The sequence below is a fragment of the Macrobrachium nipponense genome, chromosome 8 (assembly GCF_015104395.2).
Source record: "Macrobrachium nipponense isolate FS-2020 chromosome 8, ASM1510439v2, whole genome shotgun sequence".
In the NCBI taxonomy this organism is placed as follows: Eukaryota; Metazoa; Arthropoda; class Malacostraca; order Decapoda; family Palaemonidae; genus Macrobrachium; species Macrobrachium nipponense.
This window is the reverse complement of record NC_087203.1, coordinates 85,374,296-85,401,906: the sequence shown is the minus strand read 5'-3', so window position 1 is coordinate 85,401,906 and position 27,611 is coordinate 85,374,296. Positions and strand designations below refer to the sequence as shown.

Genomic DNA, 27,611 nt, shown 5'->3' with positions numbered 1-27,611 from the left:
CGGCTCTAATCTACGGAGAAGAACCGTTGTTTAAGATCATCGCCAAGTCACTATTGTATTCAATGCAATGTGACTTGTATGATTTTGTCATAGCTAGACGGAATTGTAGGAAGCATGTGCTGGCGGGGCCATGATCCGCCATGAGCCCAACAAGCTATTAGCCTCATCTATATGGGGCGCTGATCTCTTCCCGGCCTCGGTAGTGAACGAAGTGCACTGCGAGGCGGTCAGGTTCAATCAGAGCCTAAGGGTTCGCTGGGGACTCATCTCTAAACGGAAACCGGAGTCCGCTGGATCGAATCCCAAGTCAAAGAAGAAGCCTAGGAAGTTCCAGTCCTTCCAGGCCCCTCAACAACAGACTCTGGTACAAGCGGTTCCGGTATCTCAGGTACCGCAACCTTCAACCTCTAAGGCGCAGCCACAACAGCAGTTTGTGCTGCTGACACAGTCACCACAACAGGCACAAGCTTCAGCCTCCTATACTGTCTCCCCTGCTTACAACCCGGCGTTTGAAAACCAGTCGTTTCAAGCCTTCAACAGGTTTGGCAGGGGTAGCAGAGCTAGAGGCGCCTTCCGTCAACGAGGTGGCGGAAGAGCCACCAGCCGAGGCAAGGGTTCCCGAGGAGGACGTGGTGCACGCCCTTCCTCAAACCAGTGAGAATCCCCAGGTAGGAGGGAGACTGTACCTCTTTCGTCACTGTGGGAGGTTCAGCAATTGGGCCCAAAGCATTGTGTCCAAAGGTCTAGGGTGGAGTTGGCTCAAAGGTCCCCCTCCATCCAACACCTTTCATCAGGAACCAACAGCGGAATTGGTAGAGTATTCCCAAGAACTCCTTCAAAAAGGAGTAGTGTCAAGAGTCAAGCATTTAAAATTTCAAGGTCGCTTGTTCAGCGTGCCAAAGAAAGACTCAAACAAGCGAAGAATAATTTTAAACTTGTCCCGTCTGAACTTATTCATTCACTGCGACAGGTTCCGGATGCTGACTGTTTCGCAGGTGCGGACCTTACTTCCCCGTGGGGCCGTCACCACCTCTATAGATCTTACAGATGCCTACTATCATGTTCCAGTAGCAAGGCACTTCTGCCCGTTCCTAGGCTTCAGGCTGGGAAAACAGGCCTACTCCTTCGAAGTAATGCCATTTGGGCTCAACATAGCCCCCAGGCTATGTTGTTCAAGAACTAAGGTCTCAAGGAATAATGCTAGTAGCCTATCTAGACGATTGGCTTGTGTTGGCCACAAGCATCGAAGCATGTCGCAAAGCAATGGTCAAAGTAATCAGGTTTCTGGAACATCTAGGCTTCCAGATAAACAGAACCAAGTCCCGGCTAACACCAGAGTCCTGCTTCCAGTGGCTAGGAATTCAATGGGACTTGAACTCCCACACTCTATCAATCCCGCCGTTGAAAAGGAGAGAAATAGCCAAACCAACCAGACAATTTCTCAAGTGCAAACAGATGTCCCAGAGGAACCAAGAAAGAATCTTGGGTTCTCTCCAATTCGCTTCAATAACGGACGTTCTACTGAAAGCCAGACTAAAGGACATAAACCGGGTTTGGTGATCAAGAGCAAACAAGAGATCCCGGGACAAACTGGCTCCTACCCCGGCAATGTTACGGAAGACTCTGCCCGTGGACGGAGATCAAGAATTTGTCAAAGACAATTCTGCTGCAATTCCTTCCGCCGGCCTTAGTGATCCACACAGATGCATCACTAAGTGGATGGGGCGGTTACTCACAGTACAGAAAGGTACAGGGGATCCTGGTCCCTACCATTCCGCCAGCTTCATATCAATGTACTGGAAGCTATGGCAGTGTTCCTCACCCTGAAAAACCTTCATCCAGCCAAGAAATCTCATATCAAGTTGGTCCTGGACAGTGCAGTGGTAGTACACTGCATCAACAGGGGCGGCTCCAAGTCGAGCCACATGAACCATGTCATGATAGCCATATTTTCACTAGCAGACAGGAACAAATGGCACCTGTCAACCACTCATCTAGCGGAGGTAAGAAACACGGTAGCGGATGCGTTATCACGTTCAGTTCCGCTGGAGTCAGAGTGGTCCCTGGACAAGGAGTCATTCAGTTGGGTCTGTCAACTAGTGCCAGGGCTTCAGGTAGATCTCTTCGCCACCGAATCGAACCACAAACTCCCTTGTTATGTGGCCCCCAACCTGGACCCTCTGGCTTATGCCACGGACGCTATGGCTATAGATTGGAATGTGTGGAAGAAGATTTACCTCTTTCCTCCAGTGAATCTTCTCTTGAAAGTCCTGAACAAACTCAGGACGTTCAAAGGTCATATTGCTCTAATAGCCCCCAATTGGCCCAAGAGCAATTGGTTCCCGCTTCTACTGGAATTGGGACTCCGACCTCAACGGATTCCCAATCCCAAACTATCACAACTAGTACAAACGCGGACTGTGTTCGCTTCCTCAGGAATTCAGAAAGCCCTAACTTTATGGACTTCATGAAGTTTGCAGCACAGAGGGATGCTAATATCGATCACCAGAACATCTTGTTCTTAGAATCTGATAAACGAGAATCGACCTTGCGTCAATACGATTCAGCAGTTAAAAAACTAGCTGTATTCCTGAGGGACTCTAATGCACGAACCATGACCACGAATCTGGCCATATCCTTTTTCAGGACACTATTTGAGAAAGGTTTAGCAGCTAGTACTATTACTACTACTAAGTCTGCCCTTAAGAAGATCTTCCAATTTGGATTCAAAATAGACCTAACAGATTCATATTTTTCATCTATCCCCAAGGCTTGCGCTAGACTCAGACCATCCGGGAGGCCCAAGTCCGTGTCATGGTTCTCAAATTATGTCCTTAAATTGGCCTCGGACACTAATAATGACTCATGTGACTATTTAGCTCTCTTAAGGAAAACATTATTCCTAATAAGTTTGGCCTCAGGAGCCAGAATATCCGAAATGTCGGCTCTATCTAGAGAATCAGATCATATAGAGTTTCTCCCTTCAGGAGAAGTGTTACTTTCTCCAGATTGCCAATTCCTAGCTAAGAATGAGGACCCACTGGATAGATGGGCCCCATGGAAAATTGTCCCACTTCCACAGGACCCGTCCCTATGTCCAGCTACTTCACTAAAAGCATATCTAAGTAGAACTGCCATGATATCTTCAGGCCCTCTGTTCATTAGAGAAAAGGGAGGCACTATTTCCTTAAAAGGAATTAGGCAACAGATTTTATACTTTATAAAACAGGCCAACCAGCAGTCCTTCCCACAGGTACATGATGTTAGGGAAGTAGCTACCTCTATTAATTATTTTCAACACATGAATATTGATGATCTGAAGAAGTACACAGGCTGGAAATCTCCGACAGTATTCAAACGCCATTATCTTAAGTCCTTAGAAGCCCTTAAATTACCAGCAGTGGCAGCCGGAAACACAGTTTCCCCTGACACTGCTTAACTTAGTAGTAAGTAGTTTATCCTATGTCTCTCCTTACATCTCTCTTTCCTACCTGCCTCGCTAGCATTCTTGCCGTAGCTCAGTCATCATTGTAGTCATACTGTACCTTGGATGCCACATATTATATATACTTGTGATACTTTCCATATGTTTTGGATCTAGGACTAGTCCCTGTTCGTATTTAGTCTTACTGTATAGTTATGTATAACTGTTACCCTTGTATATATGTAATTAGTGTTAAGGTTCAATTTGCTCTGTTGTTACTTGTTCTGTAACCTTTTATCTAGATTATAGCAATTAACCTTAATTGATTTTGATTATCCCATCTTATTTAGTTGTGTGCTTCCTCTTTCCAAGCTTGTGGGGCCATTTGTCTGGTACTATTTCACGTAGCGACACAGGCTGAGCCCAGAAAAGGGATTTTGACGAAGGAAAAATCTATTTCTGGGCAAGGACCTGTGTCGCCCAGTGAAATCCCACCCTTTCCTTTTTTTACCCCCCCCCCCCTTTTTTTTTTGGGCCCAAGCTTGGGTGCTATCTGCAGGAATGACGTCAGAGACGCTAGCCGTAACAGTAGCAGGTAGTGGGCCTTAGATCGGCTCCTCTGTAGATGAGGGATATTGAAGAAGGATGAGTCTAAATGGCAAAGGACCTCTGGTAGTGGTTTCACTCGCCCCAGAAACCATACCGACACCTTAAATAAAGGTAAGCAGGCCAGAATACTCTGGCATTTCCATATTATCTTTTTTCTCTGGTATTCATAGCAATATTTATACCTTAGAAATGAGTGCTAAAGGAATCATTTCACTGGGTGACACAGGTCCTTGCCCAGAAATAGATTTTTCCTTCACCAAAATCCCTTATTTGAACAAAGACATACCATACCATTCTTGTAATAAAGAGAGAGAGAGAGAGAGAGAGAGAGAGAGAGAGAGAGAGAGAGAGAGAGAGAGAGAGAGAGATGCTTTTATAAACTATCTACACTTTTGCAAAAAAATAAAAAACAATGATTAAATGCCATCCAAATCTTACCTCTCCCAGTTCAACATTTTTTCAGTTAAAACTGCTGCAATTTCTACTAACAAGACAGAGATGGAAATACCATTGTATGTAGTGGTTAGAATAGTAATAATTCAAGTTATTTAAATTTACTGGATTACCCAAACCACTAATGTTAGTTCCAAGCTAATACAGTACATGTACAGTACACATAACAGTAACTTTCTACAAATGACTATACATTAAAATAATAAACTTTGGGTACTATTGAGGACTTCAAAATAAGATATTTTTTTGGTTGACAAGTAGGAAATTATTTGATAACTTGAAGGTAATAATAAGGTAAGTGTTTGTACTGCAATTCAACTTTGGTCAGGAGAGGACAGGCAACTATTTACCCTAAAATAAGGTTAGGGAAAATGCTAATTTTTCCCATTCATGGGAATATCTGGTGAAAATAAACTGTGCGGCAACACTCCAATATACATCAGGTCTATGAGGAGTCAGTGGATTTTTCTTGGAGAGAGAGAGAGAGAGAGAGAGAGAGAGGAGAGAGAGAGAGAGAGAGAGAGAGAGAGAGAGAGAGCACCCAATGCTTTTCTTTCCTGCCCATATTAGAGAGAACAAAAGAAATGCCTCTTCCTAAGCCAAACTACATTAGCCACTGTATAGACAATCCCTTTTAAAATAAAAAAAATAAAAAAATCATAAGAAAATATGGAAGACCATCTGAACACACCCCTTCTTCAGTGCCCCAGGGTTGCCAGTCTGTTATAATTGGACCCAGCACTAAAGGCAAGGCTTTACAAAGAGTTTTCCTTTACTTGGCCATGGGTGGTGAGGGCTTGGTATCCAGTTCAAAACTCCATGAAAGTTCCAAAAGCAGAACCTTCCATAAATCAAATAATTTCAGTCCTCACTTCAAAGTCTGCCTTAACAGAAGGAAAGCAAAATGAAACTGCCCCAAGCAGAAAAAAAATGAGTGACCACAATGTGCTACGTCAGCAACCGAGGTGCAAGGCTTTTAGGGGTCCAATGCCCAATGCCACCACAGCAACGGGACACCACCTTCCAGCTGCCCACTGCCGCCAATGTGGAACCAGAGGAATTTATTTCTGGTGATGAGAAATTAATTTCCTCAATATAATGTGGTTTGGCTCCCATAATAAGCTGTAGATCTCATTGCAAAGTACCCAACTGGTTCCTAGCCACGTAAATAAAAATCTAATCCTTTGGGCCAGCCCTAGGAGAGCTATTAATCAGCTCAGTGGTCTGGTTAAACCAAGATATAGTACTTAACTTTTCCATCTGCCATCGCCCAAGTCCCATTCACAGCAATGAGTCAAGGATTCTAAGGGTTTTTGGGACCCCTTTTTCTTATGGCTGACATGCAAAATTGAATAGTATAAATGTGTAAAGTAAAATTTTTACATCACAACTTTATAGTAAAAACAATATAAAATATATGACTGATAGTTTTATCATTAGCCTGCAACTTAGAATCATGCACGTTTGTCTACATCAGGCACTGGTAAAATATCAATAGTATGTGCTATAAAGAAAATATTGATTTAGAAAAATATATCAATAAAAAATACATATACACTACAGTACAGTGTTGTCCACATATTCAATTATATAGAATGAGGTATAAAAGTAATAGCATCAACCTATTCTACATAGCCAAAAATCTTAAATGCACAAGTGTATACAACACAATTTAGTGTCATAATGATGCAAATACGTATAGTGCATAATTAACCAGGCAACTAAGAATTACTTTCAAAGGATTAAGACATATATAAAATTATACCTTTGGGGATCTAGGTGATTTTGCAAGTTCCATAACCTCCTGATATGCAATGACAAAGAAATTTAATTAGTCAATGACAAGAAATGATTGCTTAAAACAATAAATTGCTTATAATGACACTGGGTATATGTAATAATTTCTAGTAGATTTTAGTAAAATACATCAGTTTTATGCATTCCTAAAACATATCTATACATTAATTATCTTGACTTTCCAAAAGAGCATATTAAATAGATTATGTACTACTACCAGAAATATCAATGACTGTACCAGTCAACTGACCATAGATCCATGAAATACTATTACGTACTTCTTAATAATAGATAAATAATATAGTGAATAATCATTGTTCACCATGCTTCAAAATAATCAAATACATATATACATTTAAAACTAACAGATTTTGATAACTTGTTAGGACGTGGCTTTACAAATGCAGCGTTGTTTTTCATATTTCTTACCTTAATCTGTTGTCATTCTTACTACAACAAAAAATGCTTTGAGCACACCTAAGCAAGGTGAAGTGAGTCTGTAGTAAAGATATAAATTTTCATACCTGTACAATAAAACTAACATCAACATGGTATCTTCCTGTGAAAACTATAAGTTGACACTAGAAAAATCCAGAAACTATCAAAACACCAGTAATTAAGACTGAGTCACCAAGTAATTTATCACACATTCATGCAACTGCTACTTAAACTTTTACAAGTAGTACTTTAATTTGTAATTCATGTGAAAGAAAAGATTTCAAGGGATTTGAGCTGCAGAGGTGAAACTTCAACATCATTACTTAACCCCTCTTCTTGTATAGAAAGGTCATCTCCCTATTCTTGTATAGAAAGGTCATCTCCAGTTTGCTGACACCTCTACACACACACACACACACACACACACACACAGCAACACTCATCTTAGGCACTCATGTACCCTAGCCCTTCATGGAAACTGACTTCCATCCATGAACACATACACAGTTCATAAAATTTACTTTAAAACTGAATATATGTATAGTATCACAATGATTCACACTTGATCTATCCAATCCCTGAGATCCACACTTGATCTATCCAGTCCCTATGTCACAGGATGATAAGAAAAGTTCCAAAGGTGATTTCTTTCAGGTTTCATGGTATGTATGTTATGTCTAATGAAGATTTTCTGACTAGAATTTCAGATTTTAGAAATATTCCATGTCTGTTCTGGGCTATCAAAATTATACATAATAACAATAACTAAGAAACTGTCACTTCTTATCTTTCAGCCTCATTCTTGCTTTTTTATGAGCTCATAAAACACTGAAAGCACACATGTATTGCAAGAAATTTCTATTATGTGCTCTTCAAAAAAAAAAGGTTGTGTGGAGAAACTGAAATGTATGGAAATTATATACAAGAATGAAGTGTAAGAAAATTAAGGTCTAGATAAAAAGAAACCACTATCTTAATACTACAGGGAAAGTCACAAGAAGCAGGAAAATACAATAGAATGGAAAGTCCAACCACAACAGACAAAAGTTAAACCAAACTTTTACAGCCTTATTAAATTTACACATTATTCTCATGACACCAGTGCAGATTACCTACACAATACCAAGAAATTAGAGTCTTTAATAACCATATAGGACAAGAAATTACTTTTTACTTTCAGGCATCACTGGAGAGTAAAATAAAAAAAAATCATACCAAAGGCATACACAACTTGAGCAAGAATATGTAATAGTGAAAGTGCATAAATAGAAAAGAACAGAAGCATTATAGAACAGTTTGGATAAAAATTCAATACCACTTGTAAGGAAGGTGAAAAAAAATCCAATAAAGTCTGTAAAGTAAATCAATGTAGCATATACTTAGTTCATTTAGAAAAGAGTAAATGTGAGATAATTTAGTACTGCACAGATAACTGCATGCCAAAATATGAACCATAAACCTTGAGAATTGAATCTTCTTGTAGATATCAGATAAAAAGATAGGATATATATCAAGGAAAATTTATATAAAAGATTACCAAATTTCCCCTAACAGACAGGAAAAACAGTAATTTCAGTGTCCCATGTAACTTCAATAAGATGTACTGTATAAAGCTTTCCTAAAGTGAGTAGACAACTTGAAATATTTGAAAATCACAGTAATTGTTAAAAACAATCATAAGCGCATGACTTTTCAAGAGAAAAACGACCAATACCACTGAGTACATATGCATGATTATTAACTTAGCAATACAAAAGTAGTAGAACATCAATGAACTTTCAGTGCACTTAAGCGACAGGCAATGACAAATTAGGAAAAATTATACTTTAAAATAAGAGTTTTCTGCATGTTAACAAGTTCAACTGAAGATAAAAAGTAGTGCACAGTAACTAAACAGACTTTCTTCAGACAAATATTCTTTCTTTCTGGTTTATCCCATTCTTGATCAGTTAACTACAGTAGTTGCAGCAAATGCAACACCCTTTACTTTTCATCAAATGATTTACAGTAGACTACTATATGATGACTAGTGATATTTACTTTCCTGATACATGCACAGTGTTCAGCTTGATAACTTGTGTTCCTAAAAGATGTTAAGAGCCAATTTTTCAAAATTTGTTCCTCAACTCAAAACATTTTAATGCAACTAATACAAACTATATTCCAAATAACTGAAAGTGATACTAATTCTTTGTTGCCATTCCAACCCATCCACTTTCTTTCATGGCCACATTAGCTACATCCAGTTTAAAAAATTTTCCCCAAAAAATAAATCAAAGCTACCAGTTTGTTAAGTTTCTGGCTGAAAAGTTCACTATTACAATTTGGTACACAGTAAAAAAATTAAAACCTCACATGCAAGTAATTTCAAATATCAATAACAATCCTACTGACTTTTTTTATCTGATAGGCAAGATAAAGAGCATCACCATTCAAATCCATTTGTTTTAATTGTCTGAGATGGTGTTAACTGAAACATATAGTATTTCAAAATGGGTATCTAGTTTTTTAAGGATACTTTTTAATTTAGTAAAAGCCAGCAATTTCTAAAAGACGGAGCATAAGAAAGGAACTGTATACCATAAATTATTAGTTGAAGTACCTTCCCAAATTATTAAGCACATTTTGATGAAAACCACTATTATGTACAAGATGTCTTCAAAGTACATCCAGTATAACGTAAGAAAAACATTAAAGGCTCTTGAAAAAACACTAAAGGCTCTTAAAATAAAAGTGGTGACATTTTAAAAATCTTAAGGTCTAATTAATTACTTTTAAAAAACATTAGTAGTTTGCCTTTTGACTGACATTCAAACTAAAAATTGCAAATGAAATACAAATATTTAAAACGAATATTATACAGTCAACCCCTGGGGTTCACGGGGGAGAGGGACCACAACCACCTGTGAATAGCTAAAATCTGCGAATATGTACTTGACACCCCTCTAAAAATGCTTATAGCAGCCTATCTGGATAGTTTTCCAAAAAATGTATTTAGTCACGAAAATAGTATGAAAATACAATACTAAATATTGGATATTTCCCCAAGAAAAATTCTGCAAATAGGCGAATTTCCCGTGAATAATGTTAACACATATAGTAAATTCCTCAGAAAAATCTGCAAATAGGTGAAGCCATGAATCCAGAACCGCAAATAGGCAGGGGCCGACTGTATTACCTACCTCCTGGCTAACATTCAAACTGTTCCCTAGGACAAAAAGGAAACTACTGTGAAGCAAAGTTTGTATTCCATAAACATAAATAATTACCTTACATAGCTTTATGACTGGATTCATAGTGGGTGACCCCATACACATCTGCTAGAATTAAGCTATTAATTTACAATGTGAGAAGCTAGGTTCTTTAAGGAACTAAGACTAACACTTTTCATCCTCCTCCTCAGTATTCAGCTTTTCTTTTAAACTGAGACAGTCATTCACAACTGGAGAGGGGGCAGGAGAGGGCTTAGAAGAAACCATATTAGGCGAAAGAGCAATGATATGAAATACCAGCTCTTTATTTGGGATAATATCAGGTATAAAGGTACCATATTTAGTCAGTTTCACTGTCAACCCACTTGAGGACAAGATCATTCAAAAGGTGGTGTGTGTGTTAGGTCCAGCCAGCTCAGTAGGTGCAACCAGGTAGTAGGTGGCAAACTTGGTGAAAATATAGATTTCCTAATTTGCTAAGTATCATACACAGGAGTTAAGGACCAGATTGTCATAAAAAAAAGGGGAGATGATGGAAGAGGTGAGAAAAGTAAGGAATTTAACTGAATATCCTTATACATATAATATGAGGAAAGAAGAAATGGTACTCACAACTTTAAACATTTCACTAAGGCAGCTAAAATTTGGTCCAAATCAGGTTATAGCAGCTAGAGAATATAAACTTTAATAAAATGTTGCTTTAGTGAGAGTGAAGGCCTCTTGGGGAGAATTGGCCTTTTTAACAAATTCCCTAAGCCAGAGGACAATTGTGTTCTTCGGAATACTATAGAAATTAAGAGTTTATGTGACACACGTTAACAGTAGTATAGTTTGCAAAAACCAAACGCTAGTAGGTAACTTCAGAGCTCAGATGGGAAAAGGAGACTTAAATATGTCAGTCTCTACCATGTCTAGGAGGAAGAGGATAAAGAATGATTCCAAGGAAACATTAGATAGGATGACAATGAAGTTGGATTTTTGTAATTAAAATCCTGAAAAAAGATGGGTAACTAAACTACCACTTCTGGTGTATGACCCAAGGTGAATCCTTACAATGAAAATAGACAACCTGTGATAAACTCTTCATGTTATCAGGTTTTTGTATAAGCTTTCTAACCATGACTAACAAATCAGCACTCAGAAAATGCTCTCTTGATGAAAGATAAAATCAAGTTTTAAATGGAGAACTGATTCTGACAGAGTGACTCACAAGTCATCTAGGGGTCAAGTCCAACAAAATATCACATTATTGAGGATTGTAATGTAAATAGAATAGAATAGTATAAATTTAGGCAAGAAGCCAAGCACTGGGACCTATGAGGTCATTCACTGTGCTGAAAGGAAAATTGGAGGTAAAAGGTTACAAAGGTGTAACAGGAGGAAAACCTTTCTAATGCCTACAGTGCAATGCGCATAAGGTGCATTGATGGCACTCCCCCTTTATGGAAGGATGGTATTATAGCTACTTGTGCTATAAAGTAAAATGCAGAGCTTTAGACAGGCTCAATGAATGCTGCATAGAACCTTTAAAACCATCTACAGTTCTGTATCATCGACAGAAGAGGTTGACCCTCTTGGAAAATGCAATGGGAAACCTGAGGCTCTTTCCATTTTGTCTTCTAATCCATAAAAGTAGAAAGGCATCCTCAAAACAAAAGAAAAATATCTAACTGAACAACAGATACAGTCAGTGTTTCATGAAATAAAATGTCTATCAACTTTATTTCTTTGGAAAAAAGATAAAAACAGGGCAAAATAATTTTTAAAAATCATGAAATTACAGCTGAGAAAGAAAGGAAGGCCACAGGCAAAAACAATCACTTAGTAACTTAACCACCCTGTTCAAAATTTGTGCAGAACTAGAATTACACATGAAAAAAATTACCATAAGATAATTACTGAAGTATGACAAATTTTTAATCAATTCGTATTTTTCATAGCTAACAATAGGATAAATCTTAACGTTCCAGCTGGAAACCGGTGAAAAACAATCAAAGATTGCATAGCAAGGAACCCGTGAGATCTGGCAACTCCTGTGTGTAAGAGGTGAGAGCTGGTCAGAGACCATGCATCACATAACTATAACTTACTGCAATGAAGTAATAACAGGAAAAGGGAAGTGTTCATGGCAATTTGGAGGTGACACCTCAGTCGCTGGCTGAATAAAGGTGAACAGAAATTAATGAAAAATGGAAAATTATGAATTTCAAACCACAAAGGCAATAACAAAATGCTGCACTAGTCCTGGGAAGCCCAGCAGGTGTCTTGCTATCAATATGCAGAAGAATGAGGAGCATCACCTTATGGCCTGATAGAATTGCCTGGCACATACAAAGAGGGGTTTCTTCTTTTAATCTCTGAAGTCGGTAGTCTGGGTCTATTTTATATGGAATACAGCTATTTATAATAATTTGGTTTCCAATAAACAAAACAATTTCATAAACATGTTAGTGCTCAAACAGCTCAGTTGACAATGTCTCCAAATTTTTATAATAAGTAATCGTAAATGCTTGAGTTGCATACTTCTTGAAGGGTATCTCTCACTCCTTTTTACTAAATGTGTATGTATGTGATTACCCACTTTAACCTAAAATGTATGGCTATGTAAAGCAGGGTTTATCATTATAGACACGACTACGTAAATGCACTGATTCCCTTCATTGCACAAAAATAAAGACAAACTATGAATGCCATCCAAAAATGCAGAATAATTACTTACATCAAGATCTGTTGTTTTGATTATGATAGAAACTATTTTATTTTCCCTAATGATGAGCTAGCACCAATGAGTTCTAAAGCTACATTCCTATGAAAAAATTACATTTCTATACTAATAAAATAAAGTTTTAATTAAACTTACCCAGTAATTATATAGCTAAGAGTTTCACTCCCCCGGCAGATTAATTCTGAAATTCGTGGATTGTGCTAATTTTCTGTTCTGTTTTGGCTAGGTAAAAATGACCCCATCCACTTTCAGGGTAAGAGAGGAACCACTTGTTTGTTTGTTTCACGCCTTTAAAAAGAAAAGACCGTGCTAGGGGTTGGAGGGTGGGGTACGATTATATAATTACTGGGTAAGTATAATTAAAACCTTATTTTATAAAAATGTAATTTTTAATTATGGGACTTTCACAGTAATTATATAGCTGATTCCCACATTGAGGGATGGTGGGATGCATAGATATTTCTACCTCAAAAAATTAACATTAACTAGAAAGAGGATAGAACAAATTTTGCCAAAAATTATATAAAAAATGTTTGTGATTCCTAATCTGATATGAGAGTTGATGCAGAAAAGTACTGCCCCTGGATGTCACTCATCTTATCACGTAGAGACGTAGCTGTGAAGCTAGTAAGCCCACTACTTTAGTGGGAGCCTTGTGGCGAAGGAAATTTCCGATGGCCAACATAGGATAGGTAAATTACCCCTGCCTGGATAATTTACCAGAGAAAAAATTTTGTTACCAATTTCCAAAACATGTTTAAAACAAAATACCACCAGCACCACCCTACCAAAAGATTGGAGATTACTCAGGCACTTCATACCTCCAGGCTTCCCAAAAAACATAAACACCTTATATCAAGGACTAAATATTTTTTTAGGAAGGTTGTTCCCTACACTTCCTTTCCCAACACCACACCAGCCGCAAGAAAAGGACCCAAAGTACAGTGGTCCCCCCACATTTGTGAGGGATGTGTACCAGACACCCTATGAATAGTTGGAACCCCAATAAAAATGATGAAAATGGCCTATTTTGTTAGTTAAAATTCAAGAAACACCCACTAAAAATTTTCATACCTGGTTATGTTAATAGTTTTATCACAAAAAGTGCATTTTATGATGAAAGTGATGTGAATATTTTGCATAAAAAAATACCGCGAATAGACGAATTTCCTGCAAACAATGAGTAGATATGGTCCAGAGAAAAATCCGCGAATGCGTGCGTCCACGAATCCAGAGAACGCAAATATGGGGGCCCACTGTACTACAATCATCATACACTGTTTCAATATCTCATAGATAATGAGACGCAAACACTGACTTACATTTCCAAATTGTTGAATTTACAATTGCTAAGGACAGATTTCTTTTGAAAGCCAGCAAAGTGGCCAATGCTCTAATCTCATGGGGTTTCACTTAATACAAAGAGAAAATGCCTTGAACTGACGAGTGAGCCTACCTGATCACATCTCTTAGGAAGAATGCCAGACCATTCTTCGCCAAAGGTCTAGACGGGTTCTTGATAGAGCACCACAGACTGCAAGAATCGCCACGAATGTCCTTAGTTCTGTGCAATTAGTATTTTAAAGATCTCACTGGACACAAAAATTTTTCCACAACATCAGATCCCCGTACTTTTGTCAGGCTCTTAATAGAGAAAGAACGAGGACATGGAATAGAGGCGGACTTGTTCTTAGTAAAAAAAACCCTGAGGGAATATGAACAGATAGCATTCTCCTTTGACAAGCCTACAATTTTATCCAAGGCATGCACTTCACTGATCCTTTTTGCCGTTGCCAAAGATATCAGAAAAAGGGTTTTTCTGGTTAAGTCTCTTAAGGAGACAGAATGACAATCACTTCAAAACTAAGTTGAGATTCCAAGGTACTGCAGGTGAATATGTGACCTGAAATGTCTGGATTGGAGGAAAAGTCTAATCCTCTATGACAAAAGACTGACCCTAATATGGCTCTATAGCCTTTAATGGTGGACGTTGAAAAGTTCCTTGCTGATCTTAAATATAATAAGAAGTCAGCTATCTGAGTCACAGAGGTCTGAGAAGAAGAGACATTGACAGTCCTGCACCACTCTCTGAAGATCCTCCACTTATTCTGATAGACAGCATTAAAAGATTGCCTTCTGCATCTAGCGATTGCCTCTGCAGCTGCTTGAGAAAAATCTTTCTTACTAAGGAGTCTCTTGACAGTTTGAAGCCTGTCAGGGCCAGAGAAGACAGGCCTTGGTAGAACCTCTGGAAATGTGGTTGTCTGAGCAGCTGCCTCTTTTGAGGAAGCAGCCTCGGGAAGTCCACTAGGTGATTGATGACATGGGGGAACCATTCCTTCGGTGCCAGAAAGGTGATACTAGAATTAGAGATGCATTCTGGTGAGACAGAAACTTGTTTAACACTTATCAAACAGAATGGGGGAAAGGCATATAGATCTTTGTTCGACCAGTCCAGGAGAAAAGGATCTACTGACCAGGCTTGAGGATCTGGTACTGGCGAACAATATTGAGAAAGACGATGGTTCTGAGATGTAGCAAAAAGATACATCATCGGTTTTCCCCAAATTTTCCACAGGTCTAAGCAGACTAGTGGATCCAAGGTCCATTCCGTTGAAAGGACTTGTTCCTGACAGCTTAGCTTGTCTCCTGCTACATTGGTCTTTCCTTGGATAAACCTGGTTATTATCCTGGTATCGTTCTGGTCTGCCCAGAAGAGAAGCTCTCTCACCGCCTCGTACAGGGAGAACGATCGAGTCCCTCCTTGGTTTGCTATGTAAGAGAGCACTGTCATGTTGTCCAAGTGGACTACAATTGTCTTGTTCTTTACTTCTTGAGAGAGGGACTGAAGGCCTACGTGTACTTCCTTTAGTTCTTTCACATTTATGTGAAAAGACTAGCTCTGGGGACCAGAGCTAACTCGTGAGAGCCAACTGTAATTCCCATTAATACAACACTATACGTACTCCTAACCAGTCCGAAGGAAAATTCTCTGGCAAGACTGAGCAGGATCTAATTTTGCGAGCCAAGGCACCCACTACCCAATCAAGAAAATTCAAAACTTCAAACACTTGTGAAGATGTTTTTCAGTAGATGCGCCAATTCCAAGGCTGAAAATAAAATATTTGCTGAAAGGAAGGCAGAAACTGACCAAATCTACTAAACCTGAGAAATCTCCTTGGGAAGAGGCACAGATTCCCAAGGAGGGAGCTTCCTCAGTAGCATAAGAGAGATACCTCCATCTTGAAATCCTAAAGGGAGGAAAACTGAAAGAAGTTCTGCCTTGATACCTCTTCTCTGCTAGCCATACTTCTATATCCCTAAAAGGTTTCTTTGCTGAAGAAGAAAAAACTATCTTTGATATGTCGGAAGAAGCAGAAATAGGCATATCCATAACTAAAGTCAATGTGGACGACAAGGGAGTGGTAGGCGAAAAGAGGGCAGGATAAGCGGTCAAGAGGAACTTCATTAAGGGGACATACACAGAAGAGGTAATCTGATCCTCTGTCTCTTCCTCTTCCAATGAAACAGGAGAAAGATCCGCACTGCTTCAGACATCGCGGGTGTTTTGGAAGCTGCAGGAGGAGCAGAAGCCAACAGTACTGAGTCTTGTGAAGCAGTTGAACTATGACGAGCCTTAGGCGCTGGATGAGCATTCACTTCTGAGAGGCAATCAGAAGAAAATTGCTCCAGAGAGTCCCAATGGCTGCAAGTAGGCAACAGTACCGTTGACCTCTTAACAGGAACTGTAGGAGGTGCCGTTACATCCTATAGCCCCTCTTAAGAGGCTGACACTTACTGCTAGAGCTCCACTGACGACGACGACATGGAGTCTTTGGAACTGGACAAATTATGCACTTCCATAGATAGACCTTTCCAGATGTTCTATGTTGATACCTGGGAAACTACAACAGGTTGCACTAAGGAGATGGCTACACATGGGCGGACCCCACCAACCTTCCTTAGGCTACCAGTTTGACTCCTCCCATGCACTGGGGTGTACTATACCAGTGAACTTTGCGTTGGAGAGTTGATGAGACAAACAGCCACCTCCTCCACTAACACTGCACTGTCACTTTTAGCCTAATCCATAAGTAATTTGACTGATAAACCGAGTTGCTCCATTGTCTGCACTATAGAGAAAAGTGTTTTTCAAGCTTCTCTTCTAACTGGCTATGGGGTTGGGATCGAAAGTGTGAAGGCATGAAACTTTAGAAGGTGGTACAGTTAGAGAACTGGGAACTGGAGCTAGAGAAATAACAGGAACAATTGAATTCCATGATCCCTGGCTAGCTGATTTCAAACTAGCTTTAGCTAAAGCCTTTCTCATTCTATCTCTATCTAATTTTCTTAAATGAGATTCTAAGTGCCTCCATGTTCTCTCATCCCAGTCATGACACTCATTGCATCTCACATTTACTGAACATACTTATCCAATGCAATTTGTACACGAGGAATGAGTATCGTAAGAATCTTTGGTCAACCTAGTCTTACAACCATTCGCACAATACATAATGTTAGCAACACCAGAGTCCGACACGTTAACAAAAAAGTCAGACAGGTCGGTAAAAAAGTTCAAAACTATCTAGTTCTTAAGAGAACCTAAATTAATTAATATAGCCGAGTTGGCAAAAACACAATTAATGCTTCACCAAATGTTGATAAACAAAAGGAAAAGTCAAGAATTCCGGAATTAACTGCAGCTGACAACTATCTAAAGCCATCAGTCAGCAGAAATAAACTGAGTACTTTGCCCAATGGTTCCCCTCTTACCCCGAAAGCAGGCATGGTCATTGTTACCTAGCTACATCAGAACAAAAAATTAGAGCAATCTGCGAATTTCAGAATTTAACTGCCGGGAGAGTGAAACTCCTAGCTATATAATTACTGGGTAGGTCCTGTTATCAAAACTAAAAATTTCAAGTACGTAATCATTAAGTACAGGAATATAACGCTGATAGGCCTTACAGTACATTGTTAAATATGTAACTTTAGATACTTCCTTTTTCTTCTGATACAAGAACATGTCTAACTTGCTTTTTAGGGGTAACCCTATTTACTATCATGAAAATACTGAATTTCAGAGAATTTTAAAGAGAGCGTAATACTTCGCTACGCAGTACACCAGTGTAGTGTAAATCAACTGAATTCAAACATACAAATATGCAAACTACTGGTATATTAAACAGTAGCTTTCTTACCCCTTTTATAATCAAAATTCGGCTATGAAAGGTGAACATGTCTTGTAGTAACATGGATAAATACATACTTTATAAAAAAAATGTCTTACGACAAGTGCAATGAAATGTGTACAAGTGTATGAATTCATCCAAAACTCAGGCTATATAGTTTCCAAAAACAGCTCACAATGAAAAGAATTTCAAACTAAGAAATATTCAAGGCTTAAGACAATTTCTGAGTTATTAGCACATTTTTACATACCCAAATAGGCATAGTTAACTGTATTTGCATGTTCATTAACATGAAGATATAAAAAAAAAGCAATACCAAAGTACTTTGCAAGATCTAAACCACTATTATAATACATCATTCAATATACTTTTAATAAATACTAACAAATTATGTACCCAGTTCCATAAAAAAAAGTGTTTAAATAGTATGTCAAAACTCTATTAGGAAGATTTCTTGTAGTCTGTTTTAAAGATGTCACATATCAAAGTTCACTTTTTAACTAGCTTTAATATTCCTTATATTAAGCAGCCTAACTCCAGTTTTATGTATATCAGAGAATAATGCAAACGTACGTAATTGTATTAAATTGAAAGTTTTGAGTGTGTTTGTCATATCTAATGCCTAATACAAAATGCTCATGAAAATCTAAGGAAAATGATAAGGAAAACAATACTACAGTGCACTATCATTATCAAGTAGCTCAACCAGATCACAAGTTAAAATACCTATTTCTGAAGGGCTGGTCTTTTACAACAAAATTTGAAGGGCTGGTCTTTTAAAACAAAATTTGAAGGTTTTTTCTTTAACCTGTATGTAGTTATTTGTAACATAATTTTCTTAATTTATTTCCAAAACTTGACATTCACTGTTGGCTGAAGCTTGGATATTCATATTTCATTATGTACACTAGGCAAGGAAAGTTAAGATACAGTTTTATTAAATCTTCGGACATATATTGTTCAATAATGCCACACCTGGCAACTCTAGAAAGGGGAGGCGGAGCTTCAAAATCATAGCGTTTGTTGCTTTCTAGATTTCCATTAACTTTACACCATACGATTCTGTAGAGGTCCGATAATCATTTATACTTGAATGTAGAAACAGGCTCTATATTATTCGTTAATGTTGGTTTGGTAACATCAGTTCAGGGTAGAATATCGATCATCCTTTTTTAAAACCTACTGTGAAACCTTATTTATAAGTAATGTTTGACACTAAACTAACGTAAAAATCATAAGTAATTGAAGACGGATCTTAGACAGTGAGAGAAAGTGTTTTAAAATCTGGGCAGTACTTGTGGAAATTGTGAGGAACAATGCAGTAAAGAATGAAATATCATGATGATAGAGAGAGAGAGCAAGCATAGGCCTATCGATAGAGATACTTAATTCATTATATTTACTTTGAGAGATTAAGTGATAATATTTTTTCAAATGTTTCAAAAGGAAGGAGAGAGAGAGAGAGAGAGGAGAGAGAGAGAGAGAGAGAGAGAGAGAGAGAGAGAGAGAGAGAGAGAGAGAGAGAGAGAGCAAAATCTGCTTACGTGAAAGCTTAGGCCTATTTATAACTACTTAATTTCATTATATTTTCTTTGGGAGATTGAGTGATAATATATATTTTTAAAGTATGTTTTAGAAGTGGAGAGAGAGAGAGAGAGAGAGAGAGAGAGAGAGAGAGAGAGAGAGAGAGAGAGAGAGAGAGAGAGAGAGAGAGAGAGAGAGAGAGAATTATAGTATTGGTGACGGACTTGGGACGGGGGAAAGGCAGAAGAAAGAGCGGTGAGTTGGTGCACAGACAGTACCTGTGAAACAGGTTGATATGACTGCCAAGATTGTGCTGCACTATGCTAGGTATAATTTGAAGGATCATAATATTCAAGTTAAGTCTCTTAAGAAATTCATACCCTAATCTTGATTTCATTCGACAGTTGCCGCAACATTCAAAGATTGTAAAAAGATGTGGAAAATTTTAGACACAGGCTGCGGTCATTCTTGCTCTCTTGATAGTCTGTACTTTTGACAATTGGGTTTCATCCACAAATCATTCACAAAAAAACCTGTGTTAAGTAAAAATATTTATTACCACAAATAACTCAATATGTATTGCACAGACAAATAAAGTTTTATATCGTGCAAAACATGCTGATGTGTTGGGAGATCTTTCAGCTTCGCGGCAAAGAAATGGAGTAGTGTAGGGCTGTAAGCTACTATGAACTATTTTTCCGCTAATATTTAAAAAACTTTTTGTAGTCAACGTACCATACATCCGATTAGCACCCGACAGACAATTTTAGTTAACGTATAATATGTCCAATAGTCGTTTAAGGGATAAACAGCAACTAGCATTCGATCCATGTCAATGTCAAAGTAATCAAAGTGTGAAATCTGTTATGTAAGCCAATATCCAGTGACTTGCGCTTCCCCACTCGAAGTTCTAGGGCTCCTCCTCACATCATAGAAAAAGCTCTTGCGGATGCAACTAGATTTGCTCAACCTACCTTAGCTGTCGCAACATTGACTGCCATTGACGTCAGCTAACTTTAATCGCTTTGAAATACAAACATGAGTTTGTAGAAACTAAAATAATTGCATTCACCACTTACAATGATGCAATAATATCCCCGTTCATGAAGGAAAATAGGTAAATATTGTCATCGTGATACATATTACTACAATCAGAAACTCACATTCTATCTACCAAATCTCTATGAACGAATTCATCTGAGAAATTCCAATTACTTCGGACATATATCGTGTTTTTAAGTATCTGAGCAGTTTTGTTTTCCAGTTTAACTTATATGATATAATTTGCAGTGTATTTTCATATTCTAGAGTAAAGTTAGCAATATTATGTCTTTTCAGTAAAAACAAATGGGAAATTCGATGAACGAAAGCTAATGAAAACTGTATCTTCACTTTTCTTGTCGAGTGTACAACTGTTGATTTTGAACTGTAGTCTCTCCATACTGGCACTTGGGGTCATGTGGGCTATTAATATAGATATTCATGTGTCAAGAAATTCAAAGACAAGATTAAATTACAAAGGCTTTATCTGCTTAGTTTGTTTTAAGATTAATTATTCCATAAAGTCTGTCATCTATTAAACATGATAGGTTTTAGAGATGAGAAATAATCACTGACTGGGAAGGTGGTTTCATCATATATCATAACTGCTACTTTGGCAGCTTTATTGACATCATAATTTCTCTTCGTGCCAACATGGACAGGCATTCCATATACGTACTATTTACACATTTATGCTAGCTTCATACAATTTGTGGAATTAAATTAATTTGCTTTCATTTTCACCCACTCAGCTTTATCCCTATTTGGGGTCAATGTTTTTCATGAGCCATTTCCAGGAGTTTCTATTTTGTGTCCTCACTTCGCCTATTCTTTTGTCCCTCATGTCTTATTGAAAGCAGTCTCTCCATCTTCTCTTAGGCCTTCTCTTTCTCTCCTCCTCTCTCCTGCAACATGTCGTTCATTATCTCCCCTCTTCATCAGGTGCCCAAACAACTGTCTTGACTCTCGGGCTTTCTTTTGACACTAACAACTTAATTGGCTGTACAAGAGAATTTTTAGGACAACAGTTAGTTCTGTAGGGCTACCGCAGCAATTCTTGCATAACTGAAAATAACAATTTCTTTGGGGAAAATTTTGTATAATTTAAAATGCTGAAATTAATGCAATGAATATATCCTCAAATTTTCATGAACTTTACAATTGCTTATTATTTTAGTGCTAATTCAAGTTCATTTCAATCCAAGCACGGAAATGCTTATTATGAGATAAAAAAATAGTCTATATGAATTAAAATATAATGTCTTACCTTAACCATTATTTTGCTTTTTAGTGAATGCACAAAATAGGAATAAAAGGAAAAAAAAACAGTTGGAAAACAAATAAGTACAGAATGTATGCCTAAGCCAAAAGTACAGGACAGTGTGCATTCACTTTCTTTAAAATTGAAGCTTCTAACTAACTGTACCCCTTCAAAGTCCTACAGACCTTCCATCCCTAATATTTTCCCGACTAAATTCTCCTATCACCTTCACATCACATGGCCAAACCATCTCAATCTTTGGGATCTCTTGTAAAGGCATACTTTTAATAATCTTAACAGTAGAAGAGACTGCAAACAATTTTGCTGTGAAAACTGCAGCACATCTCACACTAGCTTTCTTTGGAAATGTTTACAAGCCTCCTCAACATGGATAAAAGCTGAGTTTGTTGCAGATCCATAAATCTGACTCCAATAATGTATACAGTGGACCACCCGTATTCGCGTTCTCCAGATTCGCGGACTCACACATTCGCGGATTTCTCTCGGGAACGTTTCCCTGCATTATTCGCGGAAAATTCGCGCATTCGCAGTATTTTTCTATGATAAATATCCACAATTCCTTGGTTTTTTTGATGAATTTCTTCATAAAATGCACTTTTTGTGATAAAACTATTAAAAAAACCATGTAGGAAAATTTTTAGTGGGTTTTTCTTGAGTTTTAACTAACAAAATAGGCTGTTTTTAGCATATTTATAGGGGTTCCAAACATTCGCGGGTTCTAACTATTCACGGGGGGTCTGGTACGCATCCCCCGCGAATACGGGGGGACCACTGTAATGTATAATGGTGTCATCTGTAAGTGTGAATACATAATGTGACATTAAGAAATTAATTCAAGTCTCACAGGGAACATCAAGGACACAGAGTTGAAATCCATTAATTCTTACAAATCAGAAGACATTTCTAAGCCTGTGGAAGCAACTTCTTTAATTCTCAAGTCTCCTGTTTTCTTTTGGCAATACTAGTCCCCAATAATAACAATATTTGAAAAGTACGTAACTGACAGTATGTAGCCAACAGTTGGAATGTACCTAATGGAACAGTGACCATTATAAGTAGTAATATATGTAGCCAGAATAACATTATGGTAGTATATGTAGCCAGAATAACAAATGAGTACATGATGTAAGAGATTTTTCTATCCACAATATTTATAAACACTGCTACATTTGGTAGGACGACTTCGTTCACTAAACATATCAGGTACAGTGAGTATACGTATTTTGTCAATTTTGTGTCACATCAGGGACCTCTGCCTAAAAAGAACCTGGAGACAGAACTTAACATACTACAGTGGTCCCCTCCCTTATTCGCGGGGGATGCGTACCAGACCACCCCGTGAATAGTTAGAACCCGCAAATAGTTGGAACCTCTACAAAAATGCTGAAAACAGCCTATTTTGTTAGTTAAAACTCAAGAAAAACCCACTAAAAATTTTCATACTTGGCTTTTTAATAGTTTTATCACAAAAAGTGCATTTTATGATGAAACTGATAAACCACGAAGTTGTGGATATTTCTCATAGAAAAATACTGCGAATGTGCGAATTTTCCGCGAATAAAGTGGGGAAACGTTCCCGAGAGAAATCCGCGAACGTGAGAGTCTGCGAATCTGGAGCACGCGAATATGGGGGGTCCACTGTACTACTAAAGGTTTGGAAATATCTAAAAATTCATAAGAATCTGGATTTTGACCCAATTTTCTATACTGTGCAGGCAGTCATTGCTTATTGGCGGCATCGAATAGAGCGTTTTGGTTGTACGACACTAGGCTAACAATGTTGTTAATCAGATTTTCGGCGCTGGTAAATAGTTTATCGGCATCAGTAGGAGGTTTGTCAGCATCACTAGGCAGTTTATTGCCGTCTTTAAGAGATTTTTGGTGCTGGTAAGCAATTCATCAGCATCAGTAAGCAGTTTATCTATACCTTACTGTGTTGTTAACGCCATTGACTACCATAACTACAGGCAGTCCTCTCTGATCAGCAGTGTGGGTTAATGGTGTTCCAGTTTAATGGCGCTTGGCTAAAGACGTTACCCAGTTTTCGGCAATGGTAAGCAATTTTCAGCATCGTTAAGCAGAGTATTGCTGTCAGCAAGCAGTTTATTGCCATCGGTAAGCGGTTTATTGGCATTGGTAAACTGTTTATTGTCATCGGTAAGAGGTTTATCAGCTTTGGTAAGTGGTTTATTGGCACAGATAAGTGGTTTAATGGTGCTTACAATGTCGTACATGCCAGTTACTACCATACTTATCAGCGATTTTCAGTTATCAACAATATTCGGTTAGCAGTGCTTGGCTGAGAAGTGGGAGCAGAACTCCCGCTAATTGGTGATTAACACAGACAATGCTCTCACAACAATCTTTTGTGTTTTTAGTTCCAAGTTCAAGTTAAAAGTTATATCAAAATTCAGTTTCTATAACTTGATTCTGTTTCTTCATCTCCAGTTGAACATTTGTCCATATTTTTCCCCATTTATCCATTAAGGAATTTGTATTCTGGGGCAAAATATCACTAATAATCACTAATATGAAGCTCATTTAAATTTATGCAGCATTCACAGTTTTCCACATTGTTATTCCATGCATCAGTACATTGTGCTATCCACAAAAAGTGACATGAAAAATATGAAGGTGAAAAGGGAAGGGTCAGATAAATTCAAGAATTTGTACTTGTAGATGCTAGTGAAGATGGGAAGAAGTACAAAATATCTCAATACATGAATAATACATTACATATTTTGCAATAAACAAATACAGTGTAACTAAATCAACTAACTTTTATGCCTAAAAAATTGTCCTAGGCCTAGAATTCTTTCATAAATCAACTTTGAAAAACAAAATTAGTCTGAGTTTGAGAGGATTTTTAAGTGATGACTCCACAAACAGGTGTAACATTAATAAACACTTACAAAAATAGTCCTAACCAAGAGGTTTAAATTCTGAGCAACCAGCACGTCAGGAATTATCGTAAGGTCTCCCTGATACTGATGCCAGAACCCCATCAAAATAACAAAATACTTTTAAAATAGAGGTGGCACATGTTCTCCTTAGATATATATTACAGAGTTGTATTATACTATTTCATTCACTAACAGGGGTCTACCAACTATAGACTATACATTACAGTACGTATTTGTAATCTATCAACATCAGTGTTCTAAGACTAAAGCCATACTCTGAAACAAAGTCAATTCTGTATTCAAATCATATTCTATCCAGAAAAAAAAGGACAAACACAGATACTATGATGTATTTCAAACATATGGAATGTATGTGCATAAGTAATTATAAAAAACAAAATTATAAGATGATTTTGTGCCAGAGTATGACATAATTCTAATTTTACTTTCTGCATGTTCTAACCTTGTTCTCAAGTTCGTCGTCCTTATTTGTTTTTAGATTGGCAAAAGGCAAAAACAACAAACATCATTAGTAGCATTGATCACGAAAATAAATACTTTACCTTAAAGTAATAAACTAAAGCAACCATGTCTCGAAAACATGTAACATACTGAAATTTCAATGACTATTTTACATATCACTTAAAAATAAAAGAACACAGAAAGTGTCTGTGACATACATACTGAAGAAAATGCCCTTGGCAAAATATGGAAGACAATAAATTGTCTTGATTTTCAGCAGGTGTTTTAAGGTTTTATTTTTTTCTAAGGAAAATTAAAAAGGCAAAAAAATGAGACAAAACAAAAAGGTATGAGCTCTATCCTGAAGAGTTGTATAAATTCAAAATAATTCATCAAAAACCCTTTAAAAATGAACTACAGTAAAAGTACATAAATCACAGATTATCATTTCCCCAATATGCAACTAATATTCATAGCTCTTCATACTTTCAAGCTATCTTGTTATGTATTCTAAATACCTGATAATATAATATTGGGGAAAAGCAAGCAAATAAACTCTTAAAATCATCAGATCTATCAGCACCTGATACTGTCATTAGCCTTGCATATGTATTTGTTCTTTGTAAAATGAGCATTTCTACATCTAACTCTGAGAAGTTACAATTAGAATATGTATTATGAACCAACAATCAATGTGGTAGATATTAGCAAATTAAATTTTGTCATCTGTTCCACACCATCTTCATTCAAACACTCTAGAAATGTACAATGGCTAAAATAAAAGCTGCAAACAGTTCCGCATCTATAATGAAAAGGGTTAAAATTTAAGTTTTTAAAGCAAGGTAAGAAAGCAATTACCTAGTTCCATCATTCTAATTTTATCAGTCTTAGTATACCTTGCTGGAAACCATATATGTATGCCTCAAAAATGAATTGTAATTCTTAATCATACACTTTAGATGCATTTTTTTCTATTAGAATTTCATGAATAACAGTAAAATGATAGTAATAACATTCATAATCCAACCACCCCAGACACCATGGAATGACTGTGCAAAACAGTAAAAAAAAATAACCTATGATTTAATAAATGAATAGTAGTTTTTATCAATAATTTATATACTATATTGCCATGAGAGCTGCACAAAATGAACTTCTTAGGCATAAACTTAAAAAAACCTACCTAGCAAGCAACCATCTTACAGTCATGAAGTATGTTGGGACATCATCAATAACTTTGGAATTGCTAAAAATGATTTAAACAATCTGTGAGTTATGATAAGTCAAAAGTATGAATATAACAAAAGGCCTTAATGAAATGTCCTGAATAACAGTGACAACCATTTGAATATATAAACATAAATGGCAAATACTATCTACAGCTCCAAGCAAAAAGTACCTGTAGTACACCACAACTGGCATTAGTTGCTGTTCTGTATTAAGCAGTGGGTCTAGTATATGAAACATCAGAGCATTTTTTGCTACTTTTCAGGAACTCTGATTTAAATGGCACATAAATTGTCAATTCACATAAAATATCAAATAAGTGAGATTCCAGGAATTAATGTCTTCAATTTAATAGCAATGATAAAATGAAATTAGTAATGGTGAATAATGTACAGAAAAACAAAATGATAGAAATAAATAAATATATGGAAATATATCTCACAAGTAACAGCATGGGCAACTAGATTACTTAAATGAGAAATAAAATGATTGAACTGCAATAAGACCTAAGCAAACAATCTTACTGCAAAATTAGGCTACGTACTCAAACATACCTACGTGCATCTTCTGAATTATCTGGAATTACTTGAATGACATGCAAAAAATGACTGAATATTGACAAATAATAAAGAATAAACTTCTGAAAAGGCAAGGACATATAAGAAGTTAAAAACATGGATCTTTCTAAGAAGTAAATATTGTCAATCATACAGAAATATTAAGATGACTGTCATGCATAAAACACCAATGACCATTCTCCAAATACCTGATTGACTTTTAAAGTAGCAGAATCAGGAGTCTGGACAGTTCCAGGGTCTGTGCTTTTGTTTGTCTGCTGCACAATGTAAGCATGATAAAGGGGATAGGAAACAAACGACTATTAGCAAACACCATGGCATTTATGCTTACACTAGTATTAGATTCCTATTAGGCTACAGACTACGTAGGTGAAACCTTACAGAAATAGTACATACTTTTAAGCCAAAAATGATCAACCTACATCATCATTATTACTATACTGCATAAAAATTAACAGGCAATAACCCAAAGGCAGTGCAGATATATATACTATAATTCCAATTATACATTTGACCTTCAAAAATTAACTTCTAAGATACAAAGTTACTCATGAACAGCACAACAACAGACCATCTACACCTATTTTTAAGAGCTAAACCATCCATCCCTCCCAACAATTAAGATAAAACTTAAGATAAGATCATACTGTAAAGTTATGATTGTAATCTAATGTGCTCCTCAAAATGACTTATGCACATAGTGCTGTTTTATACATTATCATTATTTCTGATAGCAACCCTCTC

General features: G+C 37.1%; 1 protein-coding gene across 15 annotated transcripts in view; it reads right to left on the bottom strand.

The window, feature by feature from the left end:
• LOC135222896 (intersectin-1-like) overlaps positions 1 to 27,611 on the bottom strand; it is a 553,230-nt gene that overhangs the window by 237,972 nt on the left and 287,647 nt on the right. For 9 of the 15 annotated variants that reach the window (XM_064261270.1, XM_064261274.1, XM_064261275.1 and 6 more), the window contains 3 exons: positions 27,056 to 27,124; positions 25,064 to 25,084; positions 6,252 to 6,290 (listed from right to left, as the gene is read on the bottom strand). The exons of 2 other annotated variants lie outside the window; for them this stretch is intronic. In XM_064261270.1, the coding sequence (XP_064117340.1) occupies positions 6,252 to 6,290; positions 25,064 to 25,084; positions 27,056 to 27,124 (129 nt within the window). The remainder of the gene's footprint in view (positions 1 to 6,251; positions 6,291 to 25,063; positions 25,085 to 27,055; positions 27,125 to 27,611) is intronic. 4 more of the 15 variants (XM_064261271.1, XM_064261273.1, XM_064261272.1 and 1 more) reach the window with 3 other exon arrangements.